The 22865-nt window shown below is 35.5% G+C and overlaps 1 protein-coding gene across 1 annotated transcript in view; it reads left to right on the top strand.

Annotated features, from left to right (window-relative positions):
• C7H14orf39 (chromosome 7 C14orf39 homolog) overlaps positions 1 to 22605 on the top strand; it is a 59820-nt gene extending 37215 nt beyond the window's left edge. The window contains exons 15-18 of the mRNA XM_077938818.1: positions 1548 to 1726; positions 3555 to 3699; positions 16639 to 16696; positions 21729 to 22605. Of these exons, the coding sequence (XP_077794944.1) occupies positions 1548 to 1726; positions 3555 to 3699; positions 16639 to 16696; positions 21729 to 21931 (585 nt within the window). The 3' untranslated portion in view covers positions 21932 to 22605. The remainder of the gene's footprint in view (positions 1 to 1547; positions 1727 to 3554; positions 3700 to 16638; positions 16697 to 21728) is intronic.
• Positions 22606 to 22865: the final 260 nt, after the last annotated feature.

The raw sequence follows: 22865 nt of genomic DNA, 5'->3' as shown, positions 1-22865 counted from the left end.
TCCAATTTAAAATATTATGTCTATTTAAATTTCAGATTTAGTAAAATGATTTATGTGATTTATGTGAGATGTTGTCAGCTTGGTGATCAGGTTTCTAGAGAGTTACAGATTCTGTTTTTCAGATTAAAAGATGAAGCCACAAACATTTTATATGAAAATATACAAAAATATATTATTCGGCCATAAAAAAGAGTGAAATTTAGTTATTTGCAGCAACATGGATGGAACTGGTGGTCATTACGTTAAGCAAAATAAACCAAGCACAGAAAGACAAATATCACATCTTCTCACTCATATGTGGGAGCTAAAAAAGCGGGTTTCAAGATGATACAGTATAGATTGGTGGTTACCAGAGTCCAGGAAGGGTAGTGGGGAAGGCGGAGTGTAGAGAAGCTGATTAATGGATGCAACTATATAGTTTGATAAAAGAAATAAGGCCTTGTGTTAGATAGATCAGTATAGTGACTACAGCTTACAGCCATCTATTGTACCTGTCAAAATAGCTAGAAGAGAATAAGTCAGTTTCTAGCATGAAGAAAAGACAAATATTTAAGGTGATGGATATCCCAACTACACTGATTTGATATTTACAAATTACATGAATGTGTTAAATTATCACATGTATCCCAAAACTATGTAAACTATTATGCATCAATAAATTTTTTAAAAAATTAAAAAACATATACAAAAAGTTATCATTAGTAAGTGACAGTATATCTTGACTACAACTAAATAATGATTGAGGAAAATAATTTTGTTTGGTAAGATTGAATGATTCACCACGGCAATTCAAGAGCAGTGGTTGCCATAAAAGTATCTTGAAAGCATTATTTAAATAGTGGAACACTTTCCTGATGATAGATGTAAACAATGTATATCAAGTTCAGTCTAACTATTAAAGGCTAAAATAAAAGAAACATCAAGTAGTATTTTGCTGTAAAGAAACACAAGTAATAAGCACATTTTTTGATGAAGGGACCCAAATTATTTCTGTAATGGGATTTGGCATAACGAGCATATTTGACAAATCATATCTCTATTCTACAAAATGACATAAAGGAAAATTAGTATTCAGATTCTCAATTATTGTAGAGAAAGTAGCATAACAAATTTATAAGGTCAAAAAAGTGTGAAAATGAAATTAATCAATGAGAGCAAGATTGCTTAAAAGTACATCATTTTTCACTTTCAAGGAGATAGCATATGTAATTGTTCACCCAAAGAGCATATTGTGGAAATTTTAAAAGAAAAATCATTCCTAATCATTTTTTTCATCAATTCCAGTATGTTCTGGCTGTCATTTACTTTTTCAGGTAAGAGTGGAAGATGGAACTGGAAAGAAAAGAAAAAATTGGATAAATATTTATTTTTCTATATTTTGGTATATGTTTTAGTATCACTTTCACCAGTTATTCTTATTTCACTTATTTTGTCTGTGAAATGTTAGCATCATGGATTAATAAGGTATTTTCCTCATGCATTTTTATGTATGTCATATATGCCACAGCATTTGTTTTTTATAGTTTTCTGTTACTTTGAATTTGCAGGCTATATATACTGAACATTTTGGGAAGCCAATAGAAAATGATAGTGACGAAGTAGAAGAGAGAGCTGAGAATTTTCCACGAACATCTGAAATTCCTATATTTTTAGGAACTCCTGAAGCTGTGAAAGCATCTGAGTCATTGGAGAAAATAAAATTCCCTAAAACCCCACCGTTCGAAATGTAGGATTTTAATTAATAACTACTGTTAAATTATCTGTGTGTTGAATTAGATAAATAACTGATAGGAATAGTAAAATGCCTAGTACCTGTAACTTTAACAAGTTTTTATTATGTAGTATTTCAGACATACAAAGAAGAGAAAGACTAATATAACACACCTCCATTTACCCTCACCCTGTTTTAACAATTATTAATACCCTGCTATTCTTGTTTCATAGACCCTCTTCCCCATTTTTCCTGCAACATTTAGCTGAAGATGGCATAAATCCCATGTACTTATAAAGCAATAGTGTGTAGATTTAAGATTTTTCCAAAGGATAAAGAAAATTTAAAATATCAAGCTAAGCCTAGCATAGTGGCATGTGCCTGCAGTCCCAGCTATTTGGGAGGCTAAGGGAGGAGGATTCCTTGAGCCCAGGAATTTGAATCCAGCCTGAGCAACATAGTGAGACTCTATTAAAAAAAAAAAAAAGTCAAGCTAAAAAGCTGTTGTCACATATGGTAGAATGTAGACTTATCATCAATTAATGTTCCGTCAGTCATTTCTTCATGTGTTGTAGTGTCTGAAGCAAGACTTGCCATTTCTATTAAGCAAGCTCTTTAGGCATAAATATCTCTCACATGATTATTAAATTTTGGAAACCACATATTTGTAGTTTGCAGCCAAGAAAATAGTGCTGTACTTCACCTTTCTGTTTAGTCCATCCTCTTCCTTAACACTGAACCCTGAGGTTTCTCTAAAACATGTCAAGCAGATTTCACATCAGGGTTGTTTTGCATCAGACCTGTGCTCTACTTCCGCATTTTAAATTGCTAATAAGAGTTATTGATTTGAATGTCATGCTGTTGACTCAAGCTCAGCGCATTCAAAATGGAACCTGTCATCAAACCTGAGAACTGTGAAAGAATGTGAGCTCATACGCTAAAACCTCTCTCCATGGATGAGAAAACTATGATCTGTAAAGTTAAGTGACTCATTCACAGTAATAGAGATAGTTATGGCAGTATCATCAAATTTCTATTAAATTTAACAAACACTTAACAAAATGTGCAAGGCACTGCTCTAGACATTTTATAAATACTGCTCATTTAATTTTCACACCAACCTTATTAGCTGTAGGTACATTATTATCCTTATTTTACAGAAGAGGAAACAGAATCACAGGTGATACAACGAATCAACATTAGAATAGAAATTTAAGCCCAGGCCATTCTGGCTCTAGAATCCATGCTTTTAACCACTGGTATAAACTGTCTTGTCTAATTATTTTTCCCAAATCATATTATAATTGAACTTCCTTATACATCACTGTAATGGCTGGCTTCTCATCAACACTAAAATCTTGTCACTGGCATTCAAAATCTTGAAGACAGCACAGTGTCAAGGTTAAGAGCTTGGACTTTGAATCGGGATTGCTGCATTCACATGCTACTTCTGGCACTTATTATTCTTTTAAGCAAATCATTTAACCTTTCTATGCTTCAAAATTCCCTACTGTAAAATAGAAGTGATAGTAATAGTACCTATTTCATAGGGTTCTTGTGAAGAATAAGTAAGTTATGCCTATGGAAGAACCTAGAATAGAGCCAGACAGTATATTCGCAGTAGGTTTTCATAGTTATTATCCCCAAATTGATTGTTCTACTTTATTTAACATTAGTCTTTACCTCATACAATCCTTTCTCCATAGGATTGTCACTTCAATAACTACTTCCTACGTTTCCCTACTGTGCTAATTCTCACCTCTATGCTGTTGCTTATGATGCTTACCAGTATTCAGTGTTTAATAATAGATTTTTAACATTTTGATGATTTCTTATTTCTCAGTAACAGAAATAGAAATGCAGTACCTGAAGTTCAAACACAAAAGGAATCCCCTGGACTTTCTTTTCTTATGAGTTATACTTCTAGATCACCTGGATTGAATTTATTTGATTCTTCTGTATTTGATACAGAAATCTCGTCAGATCAGGTAATATGAGAAGCCAAAAGTTTTATTTCTAAAAATTGTGCTCTGGAACTTTGAGTAATTTTAGTTCTTTAATACAAAACTGTCTTGGGGCAGATTATCAACAGAAGCATTTAAAAAAAATTCTGAGTATTGATGGTATGACAAAGTTCTCTATTACCTTTTTGTTTTCAACTTCGAATGCCTCATATTGACATCTGCTCATTAAAAACGGATCTCAGGATAGGGATAATTTAAATTACAGCTAAAGGCAGTTTAAAAAATGAATTTGACTTTATAGTTAATGTATCTAACTTTCAGACAAAGTAGAATTCTCAACACAAAAATGTTCCATATTATAAATTGGTCTTTTCAACTACATGTGTATACACAGCAGCATTATCACTGGTTAATTTTAAAAGACCTAATATTGGTTTCTACTGTTCAGTGATATGAATCATGATAAAGTGCTTATTTCTATATGTAGAAATTAAAGCTGAAAACTGAGACATGCTTTATTCAAAAAGTAGAAACAATACAGTGTAGTGGTTAAAACTAGACTCTGAAGCCAGACCACTGAGGTATGTACCAGATGTGGGATTTTGGGTAAGTGGCTTGGTTTCCTTATCTGTAAAATGAAATAATAACTATAATCATAGGGTTTGTGAGTATTAGAGTTTATACACATAAAGCACTTGGAAAAGTATCAACCACTTAATAATCCTACATAAGTATCAATGTGATATGAGTAATATTGTTATTGCTCATTTAAGTTAGTTATATTTAGCCAATTTTATGTGGATTAGAATATTTTATTTGCATATCTCTGACATTAAATTGTTGAAATTACAAATTTATTGATGGATGATATAGTAACATACATGTTATAGTATTTTACATCTTCAACTTTTGTCTCATTTTTTATTTAAAAGCTTATTTTAAAAACAAGTAATTCCTAGGAGTATGCTGGGCATGAAAATAGACTATAGTTACTTAATTCTCATTTACAATAATAACATGAATGCAAAATGTATGTATATAAATTTAACAGGAAACATGTATACTTTGAATAAGGAAAACTACAAAACTACTGAAAAAAGTTAATGAATACATAAACACATGCAGTACTTGTATAGGAAGAAAATATTGTAAAGATAAATTTCTTCCCAATACAATTTATAAATATAGTCCAATTCAAATCTAATTATAATCCTGACAAGATTATATTTAATTTTTTGTTTTGTTTTTGTGGTGGTGGGATTGGGAAAGGAGATTGGTAAAATAATTAATAACTGTCCTGGGGGAAAGTGGTCAAGAATAATCAAGAAAACATTGAAAATAAGATTGATGATAAATTAAAATGAAATTCTAAAAAATCCACCCCAAAAGGCAGAAAAGAAACAATAAAAAACATACACACGGTTGTGCACATGTACCCTAGAATTTAAAGTATAATAAAAAAATACACACAGTAAAAAAATCATAAAACAAATTTTACACCAAAGAATGTGCTTTTTAATAATTACATTGTGTGAATGGGCTAAACACTCATTAAAAGACAAAGATTGTAAGAATGGAGAAAAAAAAAGCAAGACCCAAATATAAGCTATCTATAAGAAACATACTTTAAATATAAAGGCAAAGACAGGTTGACAGTAAATGGATGGAAAATGATGTATCATGAAAACTAAGCATTAGAAGGTCACAATGGCTATATTAATATAATTTCTGGTAGTCTTAAAGAATATTACTAGAAATGAGAGGAACATTTCATAAAGATTAAAAAGTCAGTTCATAAGGGAGATATAACAGTCACAAATGTGTAAAGCCTAATAACAGCTTCAAAATACATGAAACAAAAAGTGACAGAATTAAAGAGAAAAATAGACAAAAATTCAAACATAGAGGTTTTTAATACTCCTCTTTTAGCAGCTGGTAGAATTAGACAAAACAATCAGTAAAGATCTTTAATAAGATCTGAATAACATCATCAATCACCTTGATCTAATTGACCTTTATAGTACATCACATCCAACAATGGCAGCATATATATTCTTTTCATGTTCTGATGGTACCTTCAGCAAGATACACCATATTCTGGGCCATAAAATGAGTCTTAATGAATTTAAAAGGATTGAAATCAGAGTATGTTCTCTGACCACAGCGGAATTAAATTAGGACTCAATGTGATATCTAAGAAAATCCTAAATATGTAGGCCATAGATCAAAGAAGAAATCATGAGATAAATCAGAAAAAAATTTTATTTATTTATTTTTAGGTTTTATGGGTACATAGTAGATGTATATATTTATGGGGGTAGGTAAGATATTTTGATACAGGCATGCAATGTGAAATAATCATATCATAGAAAGTGAGGGTATCCATCCCCTCAAACATTTATTCTTCGTCCTACAAACAATCCAATTATACTCTTTTAGTTATTTTAAAATGTACAATTAGATTTTTTGACTATAGTCACCCTATTGTGCTATCAAATACTAGGTCTTATTCATTCTTGCTATGTTTTTTGTACCCATTGACCATTCCCACCTATCCCCAATCCCCCATCCCCCAACCTTTCCCAGCCTCTGGTAATCATCCTTCTAGTCTCTATCTCCATGAGTTCAATTGTTCTTATTTTTAGGTCCCACAAATAAGTGAGAATATGCAGTTTGTCTTTCTGTGCCTGGCTTATTTCATTTAACATAATGACCTCCAGTTCCATCCATGTTGTTGCAAATGACAGGATCTCATTCCTTTTTTCCTTTCTTCCTGTCTTCCTTTTAGTGAAGGTGATTTTCTCTGATGGTGTAATTTAATTTCTTCCTTTTTATTTTTGGTGTATCCATTGTCTGTTTCTTGATTGAGGTTACCATGAGGCTTGAAATTCTATCTTTTTTTTTTTTTTGAGACACATCTTACTCTCTCACCAGGCTGGAGTGCAGTTGGCGCAATCTCGGCTCACTGCAACCTCCACCTCCCGGGTTCAAGTGATTCCCCTGCCTCATCCTCCTGAGTAGCTGTGACTACAGGTGCGTGCCACCACGCCTGGCGAATTTTTTTTTTTTGTACTTTAGTAGAGATGGGGTTTCACCATGTTGGCCAGGATGGTCTCCATCTCCTGACCTCATAATCTGCCTGCCTTGGCCTCCCAAAGTGCTGGAATTACAGGTGTGAGCCACTGCACCCAGCCTGAAATTCTATCTTTTAACCCATTATTTTAAATTGATGACAACTTAACACAAATTACATAAACAAACATGCAAAATAAAGCTAATAAAAACTCAACACTTTAACTTAATCCCCTGGCATTTTAGCTTTTTGCTGTTTCTCTTTATGTCTTACTGTACTGTCTGTGTCATGGAAAGTTGTTGTAGTTATTATTTTTGCTTGGTTCATCAGGCTTTCTACTTAAAATAAGAGTAGTTTACACATCACAATTACAGTGCTATAATATTCTGTTTTTCTATGTGCTTACTATTATCAGTGAGTTTTGTACCTTCAGTTGATTTCTTCTTGCTGACTAACATTGTTTTCTTTCAGATCAAAGAACTGCCTTTAGCATTTCTTATAGGACAGTTGTGTTGATGAAACCCCTCAGCTTTTGTTTGTTTGGGAAGGTCTTTATTTCTCTTCATGCTTGAAGGATATTTTTGCCAGATGTACTATTATAGTGTAAGAGTTTTTTTCCTTCAGCACATTAAATACGTTATGCTACTCTCTCCTGGCCTGTATGGTTTCCACTGAAAAGTCTGCTGCCAGAGATATTGGAGCTCCATTGTATGTTATTTATTTCTTTTCTCTTGCTGCTTTTAGGATCCTTTCTTTATCCTTGACCTTTGAGAATTTGAGTATTAGTTGCCTTGAACTAGTCTTCTTTGGGTTAAATCTGTTTGGTGTTCTATAACCTTCTTGTCCTTGAATCTGGCTATCTTTCTCTAGGTTTGGTAAGTTTTCTATTATTATCTCTTTGAATAAATTTTCTACTCCCGTCTCTTTCTCTATCGCCTCTTTAAGGCCAGTGACTCTTAGAGTTGCCCTTTTGAGGCTGTTTTCTAGATCTTGTAGGTGTGCTTCATTCTTTTTTATACTATTTAAAATCTCCTCTGACTATGTATTTCCAAATAGCCTGTTTTTGAGTTCACTAATTCTTCTGCTTGATTAATTCTGCTATTAAGAGACTCTCATGAACTGTTCAGTATTCTGGTTGCATTTTTCAACTCTAGAATTTCTGCTTGATTCTTTTTAATTATTTAAATCTCTTTGTTAAATTTATCTGATAGAATTCTGAATACCTTTTCTTTGTTATCTTGAATTTCTTTGAGTTTCCTCAAAACAGGTATTTTGAATTATCTGTCCGAAAGGTCATGTATCTCTGTTTCCCCAGGACTGGTCCCTGGTGATTTTTCTAGTTCATTTGGTGAGTTCATGTTTTCCTGGATGATCTTGATGCTTGTAGTTGTTGTCGGTGTCTAGGCACTGAAGAATTAGGTATTTACTGTAGTCTTGCAGTCTGGGCTTGTATGTGCCTGTCTTTCTTGAGGAGGCTTTCCAAGTGTTCAAATGGACTTGGGCTCCAAGTCCAATAACCCTGTGGTTTTTGCAGACTCAGAGAGTACAGCCTTGGTGGTCTTGGATAAGATCTGAAAGAATTCTCTGGATTACCAGGCAGAGACTTATTATTTTCCCTTGCTTTCTCCCAAACAAATGGAGCCTCTCTCTCTGTGCTGAGCTGCCTGGAGTGGGGGCAGGTGTGATGCAAGCACACCTGTGGCCATCTCGACTAGGACTGCACTCAGCCATACCTGAAGCCAGCACAGCATTGGGTCTTGGCTAAGGTCTTCTGTAACCACTACCTGGCTACAACCTATGTTCACTGAAGGCCCTAAAGCTCTGTGATCAGCAGGTGGTGAAGCCAGCCAGATTTGTGTCCATCCCTTCGGGTGGCTAGATCCTCTGGCCCTGGGCAGGTCCAGAGATGCTGTCTAGGAGTTTGGGATTGGAGTCAAAAACCTTAGTAATTTGCCCAATGTTCTATTCTACTGTGGCTAAGCTGGGACTGAAACGACAATACAAAGTCTTTGCTGCTCTTCTTTCCCTTTCCACAGGCAGAGGAGCCTCTCCCTGTGGCCCCCACCACCATCAGTTCATGGTGGAGGTCTGCCAGGACACTGCTAATGTCCACTCGAAGCCCAAGGGCTCTTCAGTGAATGATGCCAGGCATGGGACTCACTCTTCAGGGCAGTGGGCTCCCCTCTGGCCCAGGGAAGGTCCAGAAATGCTGTCCAAGAGCCTAGGCCTGGACCCAGGGACCCCAAAATCATGCTTGTTCTACCCCATTGTGGTTGAGCTGGTACCTAGTGTGCAAGATAAAATGCCCTTTACTTTTTCCTCTGCTTTTCTTAAACAGATGAGGTCTTTTACCATAGTCACCACAGCTGAGAATGTGCTGGGTCACAACTGAAAACAGCACCTCTCAGAGCCCAAGGCCCACAGCATACTACCTGGGTATCACTGCTGGTTATTCAGGGCCCAAGGGCTCTTTATTTAGCGGGTGATGAATTTTACCAGGAATGGGTCCTTCCCTTCAAGGCAGTGGGTTCCCTTTTAGGAAAGATTTTAAACTGCATTATGAAAATCCAGCCTATCAAAAATTATGGGATGTTGCCAAAGCCAGAGCAAAACATTAGCTTTAAATAATTTAACTAATAATTACATAATTAATAAAAAAGAAGAAAGGCCTAAAATCAGTGACTTAAGATTTCATTTTGAGAATCTAGAAAAAGAAGAACTAAGCAAACCTGAAGTAAAATGAAGAAATAAAATAGTAAGAGAAATCAGTGAAATGGGAAAACAAACAATAGAGAAAATTATTAAAGTCAAAGTTGATTATTTGAAAATAATTGACAAAATTGACAAAATCCCTATATTAAGAGTGAAAGAGTGGATGTAATTATAAATCCTAAACATTATGAAACAGATTGGTGAGGGAAACTTACTTTCTAAATATTCAAACATCCTATAAAGCTAGAGTAATAAAAGGCATGATAATGGTTTCAAGGACTGATTGATCAATGGTATGGGCTAGAAAGTCTTGAAACCAAAGAGTTTACAATGTGATAATGATAGACTACAAATTAATAAGGGTAAAATAGGCACTCATCTTACACTGTACATCAATAGAAGTTACAGATGCATTAAATTATATGGGAAAATGTTAACCACAATATATTTCATTGGAAATATAGGTGAATATTTACCAAATCTTAGGAGGAAGGATTCTCTAAGCATGAAAACGGTGGAAGAAGAAGCAAAAGAAAATAATTGGGTTTGATTACATACAAAATCTAAACTTCTTTTTTTAAATTATGCTTTAAGTTCTAGGGTACATGTGCACAACGTGCAGATTTGTTACATAGGTATACATGTGCCATGTTGGTTTGCTGCACCCATCAACTCATCATCTACATTGGGTATTTCTCCTAATGCTATCCCTCCCCCAGTGCCCCACTCCCTGACAGGCCCCCGTGTGTGATATTCCCCACCTGTGTCCGTGTGTTCTCATTGGTCAATTTCCACCTATGAGTGAGAACTTGTGGTGTTTGGTTTTCTGTCCTTGTGATGGTGTGCTGAGAATGATGGTTTCCAGCTGCATCCATGTCCCTGCAAAGAACATGAACTCATCCTTTTTATGGCTGCATAGTATTCCATGATGTATATGGGCCACATTTTCTTAATCCATTCTATCATTGATGTACATTTGGGTTGGTCCCAAGTCTTTGCTATTGTGAAGAGTGCTGCAATAAACATACATGTGCATGTGTCTTTATAGTAGCATGATTTATAATCCTTTGGGTATATACCCAGTAATGGGATTGCTGGGTCAAATGGTATTTCTAGTTCTAGATCCTTGAGGAATCACTACACTGCCTTCCATAATGGTTTAACTACACTCCCACCGACAGTGTAAAAATGTCCCTATTTCTCCACATCCTCTCCAGCATCTGTTGTTTCCTGACTTTTAATGATCACCATTCTAACTGGCATGAGACGGTATCTCATTGTGGTTTTGATTTGTATTTATCTAATTACCAGTGATGAGCATTTTTTTCATGTGTCTGTTAGCTGCATAAATGTCTTCTTTTGAGAAGTATCTGTTCATATCCTTTGCCCACTTTTGTTGTTGTTTTTTCTTATAAATTTGTTTAAGTTCTTTGTAGATTCTGGATATTAGTCCTTTGTCAGGTGGGTAGATTGCAAAAATTTTCTCCCATTCTGTAGGTTGTCTGTTTACTCTGATGATAGTTTCCTTTGCTGTGCAGAAGCTCTTTAATTTAATTGATTCCATTTGTCTATTTTGGCTTTTGTTACCATTGCTTTTGGTGTTTTAGTCTTGAAGTGTTTGTCCATGCCTATGTCCTGAATGGCATTGCCTAGGCTTTCTTCTAGGGTTTTTATGGTTTTAGGTCTAACATTTAAGCCTTTAATCCATCTTGAGTTCATTTTTGTATAAGGTGTAAGGAAGGGATCCAGTTTCAGCTTTCTACATATGGCTAGCCAGTTTTCCCAGCACCATTTATTAAATAGGGAATCCTTTCCCCATTTCTTGTTTTTGTCAGGTTTGTCAAAGATCAGACGGTTGTATATGTGTGTTATTTCTGAGACCTCTGTTCTGTTGCATTGGTCTATTTGTCTGTTTTGGTACCAGTACCATGCTGTTTTGGTTACTATAGACTTGTAGTATAGTTTGAAGTCATGTAGTGTGATGCTTCCAGCTTTGGTCTTTTCGCTTAGGATTGTCTTGGCTAAGTGGGCTCTTTTTTGGTTCTGTATGAACTTCAAAGTAGTTTTTTCCAATTCTGTGAAGAAGGTCATTGGTAGCTTGATGGGGATAGCATTGAATCTATAAATTACCTTGGGCAGTATGGCCATTTTCACGATGTTGATTCTTCCTATCCATGAGCATGGAATGTTCTTCCATTTGTTTGTGTCCTCTTTTATTTCATTGAGCAGTGGTTTGTAGTTCTTCTTGAAGAGGTCTTTTATATCCCTTGTAAGTTGGATTCCTAGGTATTTTATTCTCTTTGTAGCAATTGTAAATGGGAGTTCACTCATGATTTGGCTCTCTGTTTGTCTGTTATTGGTGTATAGGAATGCTTGTGATTTTTGCACTTTGATTTTGTATCCCAAGACTTTGCTGAAGTTGCTTTTCAGCTTAAGGAGATTTTGGGCTGAGACGATGGGGTTTTCTAAATATACAATCATGTCATCTGCAAACAGGGACAATTTGACTTCTTCTTTTCCTAACTGAATACCCTTTATTTCTTTGTCTTGCCTGATTTCCCTAGCCAGAACTTCCAACACTATGTTGAATAGGAGTGGCGAGAGAGGGCATCCTTCTCTTGTGCCAGCTTTCAAAGGGAATGCTTCCAGTTTTTGCCCATTCAGTATGATATTGGCTGTGGGTTTGTCATAAATAGCTCTTATTATTTTGAGATACATTCCATCAATACCTAGTTTATTGAGAGTTTTTCATGAAGGGGTGTTGAATTTTGTCAAAGGCCTTTTCTGCATCTATTGAGATAATCATGTGGTTTTTGTCATTGGTTCTGTTTATGTGATGGATCACGTGTATTGATTTGCATATGTTGAGCCAGCCTTGCATCCCAGGGATGAAGCCAACTTGATTGTGGTGGGTAAACTTTTTGATGTGCTGCTGGATTTGGTTTGCCAGTATTTTATTGAGGATTTTTGCATCAATGTTCATCAGGGATATTGGTCTAAAATTCTCTTTTTTTGTTGTGTCTCTGCCAGGCTTTGGTATCAAGATGATGCTGGCCTCATAAAATGAGTTAGGGAGGATTCCCTTTTATTCTATTGATTGGAATAGTTTCAGAAGGAATGGTATCAGCTCCTCTTTGTACCTCTGGTAGAATTCAGCTGTGAATCTGTCTGGTCCTGGACTTTTTTTGGTTGGTAGGCTATTAATTATTGCCTCAATTTCAGAATATGTTCTTGGTCATTCAGAGATTCAACTTCTTCCTGGTTTAGTCTTGGGAGGGTGTATGTGTCCAGGAATTTATCCATTTCTTCTAAATTTTCTAGTTTATTTGCGTAGAGGTATTCTGCCTTCATTTCGTTATTTATCCAGTAGTCATTCAGGAGCAGATTGTTCAGTTTCCATGTAGTTGTGGGGATTTGAGTGAGTTTCTTAATCCTGAGTTGTAATTTGATTGCACTGTGGTCTGAGAGACAGTTTGTTGTGATTTATGTTCTTTTACATTTGCTGAGGAGTGTTTTACTTCCAATTATGTGGTCGATTTTAGAATAAGTGCAGTGTGATGCACTTATATATATATTCTGTTGATTTGGGGTGGAGAGTACTGTATAGATGCCTATTAGGCCCACTTGGTGCAGAACTGAGTTCAAGTCCTGGATATCCTTGTTAACTTTCTGTCTCGTTTATCTGTCTAATATTGACAGTGGGGTGTTAAAGTCTCCCATTATTATTATGTGGGAATCTAAGTCTCTTTGTAGGTCTCTAAAGGCTTGCTTTATGAATCTGGGTGCTCCTTATTGGATGCATATATATTTAGGATAGTTAGCTCTTCTTGTTGAATTGATCCCTTTACCATTTCATAATGGCCGCCTTTGTCTCTTTTTATCTTTGTTGGTTTAAAGTCTGTTTTACCAGAGACTAGGATTGCAACTCCTGCTTTTTTTTTGCTTTCCATTTGCTTGGTAGATCTTCCTCCATCCCTTAATTTTGAGCCTCTTTGTGTCACTGCATCTAAGATGGGTATCCTGAATACAGCACACTGATGGGTCTTGACTCTTTATCCAATTTACCAGTCTTTTTCTTTTAATTGGGGCATTTAGACCATTTGCATGTAAGGTTAATATTGTTATGTGGGAATTTGATCCTGTCATGATGTTAGCTGGTTATTTTGCCTGTTAATTGATGCAGTTTCTTCATAGCATCGATAGTCTTTACAATTTGGCATGTTTTTGCAGTGGCTGGTACTGGTTGTTCCTTTCCATGTTTAGTGCTTCCTTCAGGAGCTCTTGTAAGGCAGGCCTGGTGGTGGTGACAAAAATCTCTCATCATTTGCTTGTCTGTAAAGGATTTTATTTCTCCTTCACTTATGAAGCTTAGCTTGGCTGGATATGAGATTCTGGCTTGAAAATTCTTTTCTTTAAGAATGTTTAATATTGGCTGCCACTCTCTTGTGGCTTGTAGGGTTCCTGCCGAGAGATCCGCTGTTAGTCTGATGGGCTTCCCTTTGTTGGTAACCCGACCTTTCTCTCTGGCTGCCCTTAACATTGTTTCCTTCATTTCAACCTTGGTGAATCTGACAATTATGTGCCTTGGGGTTGCTCTTCTCAAGGAGTATCTTTGTGGTGTTCTCTGTATTTCCTGCATTTGAATGTTGGCCTGCCTTGCTAGGTTAGGGAAGTTCTTCTGGATAATATCCTGAAGAGTGTTTTCTAACTTGGTTCCATCCTCCCCATCACTTTCAGGTACACCAATGAAACGTAGATTTCATCTTTTCACATATTCCCATATTTGTTGGAGGCTTTGTTAGTTTCTTTTTACTCTTTTTTCTCTAATCTTGTCTTTTTGCTTTATTTCATTAATTTGATCTTCAATCAGTGATGTCCTTTCTTCCACTTGATCGAATCCGCTATTGAAGCTTTTGCATGTGTCCCGAAGTTCTCATGCTGTGGTCTTCAGCTCCATCAGGTCAAAGTCTTCTCTACACTGTTTATTCTAGTTAGCCATTCGTCTAATCTTTTTTCAAGGTTTTTAGCTTCCTTGTGATGAGTTAGAACATGTTCCTTTAGCTTGTAGAAGTTTGTCATTACTGACCTACTGAAGCCTACTTCTGTCAACTTGTCAAAGTAATTTTCTGTCCAATTTTGTTCCGTTGCTGGCAAGGAGCTGCAACCCTTTGGAGGAGAAGAGGTGCTCTGATGTTTGAAATTTCCAGCTTTTCTGCTCTGGTTTCTCCCCATCTTTGTGGTTTTATCTATCTTTGGTCTTTGATGTTGGTGACCTACAGATAGGGTTTTGGTGTGGATGTCCTTTTTGTTGATGTTGGTGCTATTCCTTTCTGTTTGTTAGTTTTCCTTCTAACAGTGAGGCCCCTCAGCTGCAGGTCTGTTGGAGTTTGCTGGAGGTCCACTCCAGACCCTGTTTGCCTGGGTATCACCAGTGGAGGCTGCAGAACAGTGAATATTGCAGAACGGTAAATATTGCAGAACATTAAATATTGCTGCCTGATCCTTTCTCTGGAATCTTTGTCCCAGAGGGGCACCTACCTGTTTGAGATGTCTGTTGGCCTCTACTGGGAGTCTCCCAGTCAGGCTACATGGGGGTCGGGGACCCACTTAAGGAGGCAGTCTGTCCATTCTCTGAACTCGAACGCCATGCTGGGAGAACCACTGCTGTCTTCAGAGCTGTCAGACAGGGATGTTTAGGTCTGTAGAAGTTTTCTCGTGCCTTTTGTTCAGCTGTGCCCTGCCCACAGAGGTTGAACATATAGAGGCAGTAGGCCTTGCTGAGCTGTGGTGGGCTCTGCCAGTTTAAGCTTCCTGGATGCTTTGTTTACCTACTCAAGCCTCAGCAATGGTGGATGCCCCTCCCCCTGCCAGGCTGCAGCCTTGCAGGTCGATTTCAGACTGTTGTGCTAGCAGTGAGCATGGCTCCGTGGGCATGGCACCTGCCGAGCCAGGCACAGGAGGGAATCTCCTGGTGTGCTGGTTGCTAAGACCTTGGGCGAAGTGCAGTATTTTCCAGGTACAGTCTGTCACAGCCTCCCTTGGCTAGGAAAGGGAAATCCCTCAACCCCATGCCCTTCACAGGTGAGGGGATGCCCCGCGCTGCTTTGGCTTGCCCACTGTGGGCTGCACCCACTGTCCAACCAGTCCCATTGAGATGAACCAGATACCTCAGTTGGAAATGCAGAAATCACCTGTCTTCTGCGTCAATCTCGCTGGGAGCTGCAGACTGGAGCTGTTCCTATTTGGCCATCTTGGAGGCAACCTCCAAATCTAAACTTCTATATGTTAAAAAATTTTAAGGGCAAAATGACAAAGATGTAAAATGTTTGCAATAAGATTGCAAAGAATTAATTAACATCTCTAGAATATAAAGTGCTTATATGTACCAATAAGTAAAAAAATTACTTTCTCAATAGAAAAATGAGCAAAGTCCATTTGACAAATAGATACTTCACTGAAAAAGAAATTCAAGTGGCTTATAAAATCTATGAGAAAACAGAATTCCTTATTAACTGTCAAAGAAAAATAAATGTGCATAACAGTGTTCATTCAGGTGTGACTTTTATATAAGAAACAAAGTTGGGACAACTTACATGTCCAGTATAAAAGGATGGTTGAAACTGTCTGGTTTGTCTATTTGGAGGAATATTATCGAGCCATGAAAAGAGTCAGATTTTAGAAGAATAATGACATGGACAAAAGCTCATGATGCAATGTGAAGAGGAAAAGAGTGCACAGAAAACAATGCTGTCATGATCTCATTTTTTTAAAAAGCCTGTTTACTGAGAAAATAGACTTTTGGCAGCAAAACTTGATCTGAACTGACGTGAAGCTATCCACTTTCTGTTACTTTTCTAGGCAAAAAACAAAACAAAACAAAACCAAGAACCTGATTTGTTAAAAGCTTTCAGGATAAAGCAAAAGATCATATTAAATTCTAAAGTAAGAGCTATCTTTAGTACAGTGTATTTTGCCTGAATCAAATCAACAGACCTTATTTTAATATAAATAAATGACAGGTTTTGAAGATAGATCTTTTTAAGTATAAGAGTGTGCTATATAAAGGTACCATATGTCTACTTCAATTCTGTGTATTAGAAGAACTAGGCTTTAGATTCAAATATATATACTGTATATACTGATTTCACAAGTAATATGTAATGAAAATTATTTTCCAGTTTAATGAACATTATTCTGCAAGAAATCTAAATCCTCTGTCATCAGAGCAAGAGATTGGTAAGTTGTTTGAAGTTTGTTACACTTAAAAACATGTTAACTCGTTAGTATAGTATTTAGTTTCTCTAACTTATTTTCTTAGGTGCTCAATTTATTCTTTAGAAATTACTGTTACTTCTGCACTACTCACTGATATTATTTTCTTTCTTTTTTAAAGCAATTTGCTTTTCTCACTACTCTATTAAAACTTACTTTCTCCAAGGTTATTGACCTCCCAATTATCAAACATTATGGGTATCTTGTATTTATTATCATATTAAGACTGTTTGCAACATTCGATATAGTTGATTATTTCCATCGTTTTTCTGTAATTTTTGGATTTCCTTTTCTCTCTTTGATACTTTTAATTGGATATTCTTTCTTTATTTTTCCTTTGATTGATTAATTCATTCAACATATGAATATAAATGTGTATGTGTATTATATTTTTTGTATCAGGTATGCTTTTGGGCTCTGGTGACAGAACAGTGGACAAGGATGAAAAATTTTCATATGGTTTATGTTCTAGTGTGAGAAACTGAAAATAGACAAATAAATCAATGTATAATTTATCAGATAGTACACTAAACAACAATTGTTATGGACTTGAATAGTCAGACTCACGTATTATGATTTTTAATCTAATATTACCTTTATGTTATAGAATGATACAAGATAAGAGATAATGGTAGGTACAGCATCCTTGTTTCATTGAAAGGATCACCAACTACCCAAGTAATACACCTTCTTTTGCCACTGCCACCCAAGGAACATGTCAGGCTGCTGTGGACAAAAGGCATATTTCATGTAGGTCACCTTGACACAAGAGAGATGTAACTTCAATTTCACACCAGTCTTTTATACTTTTCTAGTCATGACGCCCAAGGCCTGTATGCTAACTCATAGCTCCTCTAATTTAGGTGCAGTCTCACACAGCAGACTAGATACATAAAACATTCTATGTTTACCTTAATTCTGTGAAAACAGTGCTGTGGGAAGTCAGGCTTCAAGTTCATTTTTCCAGGTGGGCTTGAATCTGCCCAGGCTTGATGTTAATGCTTTACTTATTATTGGTGATAAACACTATGCAGCAAAGTAATGTATAGTAAGGGAAATGGGGAATACTTGGATTGGGAAAGTGATTGCTGTATTGCAAGGGAGTCAGGAAAGGCATCACTAAAAGTCAACATTGAGCAGAAGGAGGTGCAGATACAAGCTACTGGGAAAAGTGTTCCAAGCAAAGGGCAAAAAAGTCTTGAAATGGGAACATACCTAGTATGTTCACTGAAAATTAGTTAAATTGGTATGCTTTGTGGAATAAGGAAGGAGAGACTGGTGGGAGATTAAATCCAAGAGGTGGATAGAGCAAATCATGTGGGACCTGTAGATCATTAAGGACTTTGGGGGTTTTTTTCTGAGTGAGATGGAAAGCCTCTGGAAGGTTTTAAGTAAAGGACTGAAGTGATCTGACAGGTTTTAAAAGGGTTATTCTGGCTGCTATGTGGAGAACAGACTATGGAAACAAGGGCAAAAGCAGGGAAAGGTCAGGAAGCTATAAAATGACACAAAGTGAGAACTGATGAGTAGTAGTAGAAGTGGTGAGAAGATGTCAGATTTTGGTTACAAAGTGTTCTGAAGATAGAGCTGGAAGAATTTGCTTATGGACTGGATATAAGGATTGAGAGAGAGAAACAAGGATTGTGCCGTGGTTTTGACATGAATAACTTGGAATGGAGTTGCCATTTATAGAAATATGGAAGGCTGTAAGAGTAATTTGAGATTGAGGAGCCAGGGGTTTCATTTAGGAAGTGTTTTAATTGAAAAGCCTATTTATTAGATATCTAAGTGAAAGTAAAGTAGGAAATTGTACATGTGAATTTGGAATTCAGTGAGATGGAGACACAGATTTTGGAATTTTTATAAATGGTATTTAATGCTATGAGATCAGAATGAATCTACCAATTGTATTTATTAAATGTCTACCACCTAAAAATTTAAATCTATTTACATCCTCTTTTTTGAGACAGAGTTTCACTCTTGTTGCCCAGGCTGGAGTGCAATGGCACGATCTCGGCTCACAGCAACCTCCGCCTCCTGGGTTCAAGCGATTCTCCTGCCTCAGCCTCCCGAGTAGCTGGGATTACAGGCACCCAACACCATGCCCAGCAAATTTTTTGTATTTTTGGTGGAGATGGGGTTTCACTATGTTGGCCAGGCTGGTCTCAAATTCCTGACCTCAGGCGATCCACCCACCTCCACCTCCCAAAGTGCTGGGATCACAGGTGTGAGCCACCGTGTGCAACCCACATCCTCTTTTTTGACACTCTCATTCATTTGACACTCATTCACTTCAGTGTTTTCAAATATACTACATACAGATAATGACCAAATTTATATCTTGCTGCACTAACTTCTAAACTCTAGGACCTTATTTCTGATTGTACAGTTTAAATGTCTTCAGACATCTTTTGACATTAAAAACTCAGTGTAGCTGAAATCAAACTTGTTCTCCTTCTGATGTCCCTGATGGTATCTCCATTATTCTAGCTTTTAATGTTTGGAGCATAGTAACAATTTTAACTTCTCTCTGTGACTATGACTACATTCAACTATTCATCAAGTTCTGTCAGTTCTCTCTCTTAAATATTTATTTTTATTTCTATTTTCATGGAAACCATTATATTTCAGAGTCTTACTATTCACTTGGACTGTTACAATAACATCCTAATTGGTGTTTTCCATTTTTCAGCTTATGTATAGATCACAGCTTACTTAATTAACCTTCAGTGCCCATAATGTTGGCCATATCGTCACTGCCCTAATCAGATACCTTCAAGTGACTCCCCCATTGACTATCAAATTATGCTTCTACTTTTCTAATTTAGCTCCAACTACCTGTTTTGTTTTTTATTGGTATATAGTTGTACATATTTATGGGGTCCATGTGATATTTTCATACCTGCATACAATGTGTAATGATCAAATCAAGGTAATTGGAATATCCATCACCTCAGACGTTTATCATTTCTTTGTGTGGGGAACATTCCAAATCTTCTCTTCTAGCTATGTCAAAATATACTATAGATCCTTGTAAACCATACTACTACTCTATAACTTATTCTTAAATTCCATACTAGAACTTATTCCTTTCATCTAACTGATTTTTATACTCATTAACCAATCTCTATTCATCCCCCAACATACCTCTTAAGCCTTTTATCTTATAAGAGTAACCTGCGCTTTGACCAGACTCTGGAACTCAGTGTGTCTCAAGTATGCCCACAATTTCTTACCTGCTTTTTACTGCTTGCAGTCCTCAGCTTATATCTCTATCTTTCAAGATAGAATTCTTTTCCATAATACCTTTTATTTATCCCCTCAACCTTCTTTTTCAAAAAGATCTCTCCCTCTCTTTTCTGAATATCTCTTCTTTTTTATACTTTTTAGCATTCTACCATCATTATTTATAAATAGATACGAAGTCTTCTCTAGATCACAGGTTTTTTGAGGGCAGGGATTTTTAAATGTACCTTTGAATTCCCCACAGCACCTATAATGCTGCCTTGCACAGTAATGTGTTCTTTTATTTACAGTGATCATATGAGTTTTATGAAGACTTCATATGAACTTCTTGTGAAATTAAAAACAAAATCAAATTCATTTATTCAAAAGGAAATTCAAGATTTTAGTTCTTTTTGGATCTGTGTTTCCATTATACCTATTTTTCTTTAAGTCATATGGATGTGTACTGAGAAATACACATAGTCAAAAAAAATAAAGTGAGAAAGGGAGAAGGGAAGAACACAAGTATCTGGTAGTCAGTCTGTCCATCTATCCATCTGTCTGTCCATCCATCCATCTATCCAACCATCTTATTGCTGGTTGGTTTGGTTCTATTTAGGGTGAAATAACTGAGATGTTTAAAAATAAAAATAAAGTTATTAAATATATGAAAGTTTAAAAAATATATGAAACATTCAAAGTGATGCAAAGTAAATTATTTTGCTTAATATGCTATTTGATTAATTCTATATAAAAATAGATATTTTAAAAGACTTGTTTCAAGTACATATTTGATTACTGTAGATTCAAAATTATTTAATAATTTTAAATTAGAATTAGGATGTTGAAAATATATTTGTATATTTATAATTTTATTAATAAATAATATAATAAATTAAGAACAGTATTTTTCCTTAATGGCAATTCTGGGCTTCATCAACCAGAGCTACATTTAAAGCTTATTTTAAAAATTCCTTTTGGAACTCTTTTTAATGTTCTGTCAGTTTCCTTGAACAATGCCATGGACAGTATATTGTAGTGACTCAATAAATAATAGTTGAATAAGTTTAACTTATACAGTATCTCTCAGATTCAGCATTTTTTCCTCCATTACCATCGCTATGATTGTAGATAAGGTCAGCCTTTCATTACGTCTTTACTGGACAATGGACTTTTATTTTATTTTGGTTAGTCCCACTTCTAGACTCTCTTGTTCCAGCCTTTATACCTATTCTCTCCTGAATAATACTTACACAGCAGTTCAAATCATGTCATACCTCTGCTTGAAAATCTTCAATGAATTCTTGTTATCTACTAAATAAAGTACAGATTCCATAGTGGGGCATTCAGCAATCTTTCCAAGCTCATCTTCATTAATTTCCGCTTAATACATCTTTATTATTTCTCACTGCTCCTGCTAAGCTGAATAGATTTCTGTTACTCTAATGCATCCTTTGCATGTCTGTTTCTGTGCCTCTGTATCATTCTCTTCATTTGAGGCGTTTTATTCCACTTTTTACTTTTTATACTAGTTCTTTATATACTAGAGTTCAAATTACTTGAAAATAGGGTTTAAGTTTGAGTCTGTTTTAATCTTCATAGTACCAAGGACAATGCCTTGCACTTAAGAGGAATACAGTTAAATACCTGCTAAATAGAAGAATGATTGAGTGTTACCATATTTATTGTATGCAGTATGCTATAATTCAGTAGGTTATAAAAATTTTATATAAGATGAAGAGCATGACATTGTAATGTTTATCTTCCTTAGGAAACTTATTTGAGAAGCCAGAAGGAGAAGATGGCTTTACATTTTCTTTTCCATCAGACACTTCAACTCATACATTTGGAGCTGGAAAAGATGATTTTAGTTTTCCATTTTCATTTGGACAGGGTCAAAATTCAATACCTTCTTCTTCTTTAAAAGGTTTTTCATCTTCCTCACAAAATACAACACAGTTTACTTTTTTTTGAGCTAGTCATTAATTCCTTGAATTATTTTACTGTTCTGTATTCATGAGGGCATAAATTTATATTATTGCTTAAAACATGAAGACTGCTTTATTTTGTTGATTAAAGCAGTAATGTTTACATTGTTTGATTATATTTATTGAAATATTGAAATACTGAATATTTTGGGTTTTGTGTGTGCTATTAACTAATCATTTATTTTGGTTTGGATTTTGTGAGCCATGTTCAGGTAGAACTTTTATTAATCTTAATAGAATTTGAGGCTTTTTTCATTACTCTTTATTTTAAATATTAAGCCTGCTTCTCCTTGGAACCTAAGGTTTTTTCTGGTAGTATTGTTGGTACTTTGATAAGAACAAGAACTGCAGTAGTAACTCCAGAGTTAGTGCTGAAGTGTACTGTAGCTACTAAGAATTTCTTTTAAAATTATTGGGATTCACTTCTGCTTCACGATGTAGTATACAGAGTGGTACTATAATAATAATTTCAAATAATTTATGTTAATAACAAAATCTGTGTTATTTTCTTCTAATATAACACATGGTACAATTCTAATTTTATGAGTCATGCTAATGCCTTCAATGGATAAAAATTAAATGTGAAGGGCAAGAGTAATTTCTGAAAATTGGATTGTTGTATCAGTGGTGATCCTGTTAATGTTTTTTGCTTAAATATTTTTTGAGGAACATTTAAAATTTTGTCTCCGTCAATAAAAAACAATTTCATCTTTATGTTTTGTGTTCAGTATTTTTCAATTAGTTATATAGCTTACATAAAGACATTTAACATTTGATGAACTTCTGTAAACATTTTGCTCAATATCATTGTATTTTGTGCTTTGTAAATTAGCTATATTGAGTTACCAAGTACTAAAGAGTTTGACTCCTTATTTTGATGTGACTGTTGATGAGTTTTTAAACCTAACCCCTTCTTTTCT

Source organism: Macaca mulatta, chromosome 7, assembly GCF_049350105.2.
Source record: "Macaca mulatta isolate MMU2019108-1 chromosome 7, T2T-MMU8v2.0, whole genome shotgun sequence".
In the NCBI taxonomy this organism is placed as follows: domain Eukaryota; kingdom Metazoa; phylum Chordata; class Mammalia; order Primates; family Cercopithecidae; genus Macaca; species Macaca mulatta.
The sequence above is the reverse complement of the archived record's forward strand: the minus strand, read 5'-3'. Positions and strand labels throughout refer to the sequence as shown.